At 37.2% G+C, this 6,277-nt stretch overlaps 1 protein-coding gene across 1 annotated transcript in view; it reads left to right on the top strand.

The window, feature by feature from the left end:
* LOC134532470 (uncharacterized) overlaps positions 1 to 5,280 on the top strand; it is a 167,630-nt gene extending 162,350 nt beyond the window's left edge. The window contains exon 7 of the mRNA XM_063368888.1: positions 1,336 to 5,280. Within this exon, the coding sequence (XP_063224958.1) occupies positions 1,336 to 1,469 (134 nt within the window). The 3' untranslated portion in view covers positions 1,470 to 5,280. The remainder of the gene's footprint in view (positions 1 to 1,335) is intronic.
* The last annotated feature ends 997 nt before the right edge of the window (positions 5,281 to 6,277 follow it).

Below are 6,277 nucleotides of genomic sequence, written 5' to 3' on the forward strand. Positions count from 1 at the left end.
ATTTTCTTGGTTTTACCAGTGTGTAAAGATTATTACTGTAAATTTATCACATTAGTTTTGTCACAAATTTCATCAGATATTTACTAATTACTATCTAACGGTGGTATTCACATGCTGTGTTACCTTGAAAATAACATTTTGTAAAAATCTAGTGAGAAAATGTGTGGAGTAAACGTGAACAAAAGAGCTGAGCATTGCCGAACTAATCAATTCGGGTCCGTATCCACATGCATGCCATATTGGATGTACTCAGTTCCGTGAGACACCTGACTGTGCGTGTGTGTGTGCGTGTCTGCGTGTGTGCGTGTCTGCGTGCGTGTCTGCGCGCGTGTCTGCGCGCGCGTGTGCGTGTGCGCGTGCGTGCACGCGTGCGTGCACGTGTACGTGCACGTGTACGTGTACGTGTACGTGTGCGTGTGCGTGTGCGTGTGCGTGTGCGTGTGCGTGTGCACGTGTGCACGTGTGCACGTGTGCACGTGTGCACGTGTGCACGTGTGCACGTGTGCACGTGTGCACGTATGCACGTATGCACGTATGCACGTATGCACGTATGTACGTATGTACGTATGTACGTATGTACGTATGTACGTATGTACGTATGTACGTATGTACGTATGTACGTATGTACGTATGTACGTATGTACGTATGTACGTATGTACGTATGTACGTATGTACGTATGTACGTATGTACGTATGTACGTATGTACGTATGTACGTATGTACGTATGTACGTATGTACGTATGTACGTATGTACGTATGTACGTATGTACGTATGTACGTATGTACGTATGTACGTATGTACGTATGTACGTATGTACGTATGTACGTATGTACGTATGTACGTATGTACGTATGTACGTATGTACGTATGTACGTATGTACGTATGTATGTATGTATGTATGTATGTATGTATGTATAAATTCGTTCAGGACAATATACAATCTCTTATATATATATATACATACACACACACACACATATATATATATAAAAGAGATTGTCTATTGTCCTGAACGAATTAATTATTCTACCATCAATCACAGGGGCCACTATTAGGATATATTTGGTAATAGTTAACTTTAAATTTTCTCAAGCATCAAGTAACAATCTTACAATTGAAAAAAACCCTTACGGACTTCTCAGCTGTAATACAAATAATCTCACATTTAAAGTACTTTAGCGAAATGCTTCAGTAAGAATGCGGTCTCAGGTGCTGTACTTCATTTCAATGAAATGCATGAGGTTGTTTCGTCAAAATAAAGTTATATCCAATAATTTCAGCACTGATATTTGAATGGCAGCGACGTGACATGTGAGGTGTGGTGTTTGCAGTGGAGGTAGCGGCACCGCAGAAGTCCGCCGTGCGGAACACGAGCGCGGGGCAGCCCGCCGGCTCGCCCTGCTACCCCCTGGTCCTGGTGCTGGCCGCGTGGGCCCGCCAGACCAGCTGGGAGCTGCCCCAGTGAGCCCCCCTCGCCGACGCCAGGGCAACGACGAGCTTGCTGCGGACTGCCGCGTCTCGAGGCCACCCGGGGCTCCGCCGCTTCCCGACAGTACTGGTCGCAGGCCAGTCATCAATTACCAACAAACATAGATGTTTTCCAGTCTACAAACTTCAATCTTAGCTCAACAAGTGAAAAATTCCTTCATAAAAATTGCCCAAACAGTGGGTGTTACAAAACTCCTTAGATGGCAGTCACGATGACCACTGCATAACGTCCACACAAACCACTAAGCTATGCAAAGCTTAAGAAGGTTTTAACCACGGATGCGGCCAATACTAATCCAAATATGCGACTCCCTGGGACTGCTTTGACCAACAGTCACCGGGTTAAGTGGCGAAAAAAAAAAAAAAAATATGGACAGTAGCTTACGTTTCCCAGGCAACAATCTACACTTGGATTATGGCTTATCCGAGACCAGTAAATAACAAAATGCTAACCGGCAATGATTAATGACAGAAATGCAATTTTCTGCAAAATTCTTCCCAACCAAACAATGCTCAAGCCGAAACGCAGATTTAAGAATAAATTTATCATCGGAAGCATAGATAACTCTGCCCACTACACAGAGAATTAACGTCTTAAGACTACAATAAGCAAGTGACCAGATATTACTCACTCATGACAATGTTACCACTTGAGAAAATACTGTGTGTGCTGGTAAGGACTGCAAAGTGGCATAAGAATATACTATGTATGTGAAAATATCCTATTCTTTTCTACATGTTTTTATTAACTAGTGAAAAATTGTTGCTTGAGTATGATGAACCTATTGTAGATTACATCAACTCATAAAGAACATTTTGTTTAGTCTAAGTTTGGTTGACAATATTTGTGACTATTTAAAACTTGTGTGTGAAAAATGTAACTCTTCAAGATAATAGTGGAAATGTGTTTGGTAGTCATAATCATGACGCATAAGCATATTATGTTCTTAATTTATTATTGTATGTGTTTTATGTAGGGTGTGTTATTTTTCTGGGTTTACACAAAAACATTAATTAATGTATTATTTTTGTGTCTGTGTGTATTACTGATCAGAAGAGACTCTTAAGACTGAGTACTCCAAGTGGCAGTCTGAGAAGTCATACTTCTCTGCTACTCCGAGACCTGTCCCACAAGTTGTTTTTTGAATATTCAGTGTTTACACAACACTGCTGCCACCAACGAGGATGTGGTAAGACTGTGATGATATGTTACAAAAACGACAAAACCCAACTTGCAAAAGGATCAGTTGGCTTCACAAAACTAAAGCTATTAATACAGTGAACTAAATCCAGGAAGGAATATCAGAATTTGTAAGAAACCTAAGCACAGAATGTAGTCCTAAAGTCTAACTCATAGGAGTGCACTAATTTGATAGTCCAGAGTAGTTCAGTGTCTGTTGTCCCGACAACACAAATGTTTACCACTACATTACACATGTCTTTCGTTCCACTTGGCTGATTGTAATGTAAAAACAAATACATAGATGTTACAAGTAATAACATTGCTGTAGCATATTTAATTACCTATACAGCATGCAAATGGACTAAATAAACAAACTACACTCTTTCCATTTTCAAAAAAAAAATTTCTCATCTCAGATGCAGAAGAGAGGAATGGAACACTTGTTTAAATGTAACTTCAGTACACAACGTTTAGTGGTCATCTGCAAGCCTGTTTCTTAGCTTTTAATTTAAAGCTAAATCATTTTTATTTCAACCTAATGTAATATTTTTGGGTTAGGTGTTACGTTTGGACTTTCATTTCATTTCAGGGGGAATTTTTAAATAAAAATTTTTAAGAAGATGGTATGAGCTGTTTCTAACGCTCACATTATAACAAAACAAAAATGTTCAATACGAAGCAAAAATAACCACCTAAGCACATAATATTATATTCAATACTTGAAGCAAAAAAGTACCTCATCTATATTCGAGAAACACATTTTTAGGAATAAATAAATAAAAATATTTCTCCTTTAACAGTTTCTCCAATATCAGACAACAAATACTCCTATCCCTCACTTATTCATGCAGTCAACTGACATAATTTTCAAAATATAGCATAATGTTTGATTTTATTTATGAAAATATTACTACTCAATGACTGTCAAAAAAAAAGTGCACTGTTTGTGAATAGACTAGTAAAGAGAAAAATTTGCAACCTGCAAATCTAGTTTCAGCGAAAGATCTGAACTCTCTGCCAAAAAACACAAACAGCCCAGGGCAATACTGCCACGCATCAACTCAGTGACATCCAACAGCGTGATGCTGTGTTAATAAAGAATGGTTTTCAGACTGATTCTCAGAGGCATATCACTGAAGTCGCAAGGGGGTTATGGATAGTTATTTAAACAGTCTACTACCCGGGGCAAGCCTTGAAAATAACGAAATAAGATTTAAAATGACGTTAATGACGGTAGATGCTGGAACACGATGGTGAAGTCGACGAGGTGTGTAGGAACTAGGAAGCGTCCCACCCCGGGCAGCGGATGAGAGAAACTGGGTGTCATGGCAGCAGGAAGCAGTTGACTCACAGTTAGGCTGTTTATATTTCCGTGACAAAACTCATTAAAACAGAACCTCTCGAGCACTGAAGAATAAATCACAACTTATCATTACGTATTAACAACATTTACTTGTATTGGTAATTATTAAGTTAAAAAAATAAACTGCCCACGTTGGGGTGCGTTCAGAAAAGTGTTTGTGCATTGCACTGCACCGTCCATATTAGGGATGAAAGAAAATGACACTAGGGGGATTAAAATAAGTAAAATTGTAAATTATATTAAGTTATTATTTCAAGGGTGCATGGGAGACTCTACTAACCTCCGCAGGGCGGACAAACACACTCTCTTGTTGCCGGAGGTTCGAACAGAAAGTGATGACGAGAGGGGGGGCCTGAAGCGGGGCGAGGCACATCGGGTATAGCGAGGGCGTAGCGCCGGTCGACGTCATCACGTTTGATGCTAGTACTTCTTGACTACCTTGTAAGTAATAAACATAGGGTCTCAATCTTGGGTTCTGATCACTACAAACCCACAAACAACCCGTGTAGGAATTAAAAAGCATTTAAAAAAACTTCCAAAATTCCTTAAAAACTGTGAACTAGATGTGTAATATCAGAGCTAAAAGAACATGTACTTATGAAACACCTAACTTAATTGATCAACCACAGCAAATTAGATCTTTCAAACCATCGAAAAAATTAAAAAAAATTACAAGCATATCGATTGTTCAAATTAGAGATTACTATGTACGAAAAATCCCAAAAATGTTTCAACCTTTTGGTGCTTCACTGACAACTTCTACTAGTACTGTAACCATCCCCTATTTTGCAGTACACTCACAGCGAAGTATTGCTTCTACGAACGAGTTTGCAACTGACTGGCTCATACATACAACCAATGTCAATTCAACTGTCTGAAAATGTGCTTACTAGTTTTGCTTTAAGTAGTTTGAAAAAAAAAAAAAATAATTTTTGAAGTGCTAACTTGGCATAAAGGAACATTAATGTTAACAGTAAAAAATATTTTCTATGTCATCACTAAAGTTAAAGCTTCAATTTTTTTTTCTTTCCATTTCTGTACACAATCTTCTATGTTGAATGTTTCCTTCACTTATTTTCCTGTGTCCAACAAATGACACAGTAAGTACCTCATAGAATATGGGTGTTATATTTCCAGCTGTGTGTGTGATGTATCACTAAGCATTATTTTGTGTCTATATTTGTTAAATTTACTATTGAATTTATTTTCCAGCCAGAATACAAAGATATATGTATGTTAAAATATATTGTTCTTATTTTCCCATTCCTGTCTGTTTGTAAATTTTTATTTTGGAATCACAAAAATGTGAAAGACTAGTTTTTGTATAAAACTGTCTTACTGTTAAATAGAACGGAGCAAACAGTAACCAATCACAGCCAGGAAAACTAGTTGACCTCTCCAATGTTAAAATTTTTTACAAAAATTAAAATGTGGAATATGGTTGGGTTAGTCCTTAATTAAAATTAAAACTTTCGTACAAAATTTACACAATCTGCAGTATTGCTGCAAAACTTGTCACCGTCGTAAAATTATTTCAAAAACATAATTTTATTACGGCAACATGTTTACCAGTCATAGAACTTTGCCGAACTAAAATATATATAGATTGTGTGCGTTCCATCCTAAATATTTCTTCTATTATTTGCAATAAAAAAGAATTCAGTTCCAACTTCAAAGGCGTGCACCAGCCTTGGAAATAGGGCCAATGAAAAATGGTAAATAAAAAAGGCCCATTTCGGTGAATAAAAAGAGTTATTTCGGTGCAAAATTTCGGTGAAAAAAAAAAATTGTTTACTTAGAAAAAATAACTATTTTGTCATTCTAATTTTATACACATATATATGTTTGATGGAATTATTGTTTTATTTGGTCAAAATTTATCAAAAACAATGTTTTAAAAGTACATGTACATCTAAAATTTAGCATGCTGCATTTGTAATTAAAATTCTCAAGATTACATACAAAAAAAATCGGAAACTGATAAAAAAACGTTAGTGGCTCAAGTCCATTTAGACTATCTCTGAAAATCAGCTATTATATATTTTCTGCAAACTAGTCCCCACCAAAACACTGTACTTATTAAACAGTACAGAGTATTTTTTTTTTTATTCGTTTACGTTTTTCACCGCCTCATCTGCGTGTGCGGTATATGTTTATGTATATGTTGGCACTCTTGACAGGCATTTATTTTCGTGCGTTGCCATGACAACTACGAAAATAAAGTCGTCTCGGTTAGGAC

Source organism: Bacillus rossius, chromosome 6, assembly GCF_032445375.1.
Source record: "Bacillus rossius redtenbacheri isolate Brsri chromosome 6, Brsri_v3, whole genome shotgun sequence".
NCBI lineage: Eukaryota > Metazoa > Arthropoda > Insecta > Phasmatodea > Bacillidae > Bacillus > Bacillus rossius.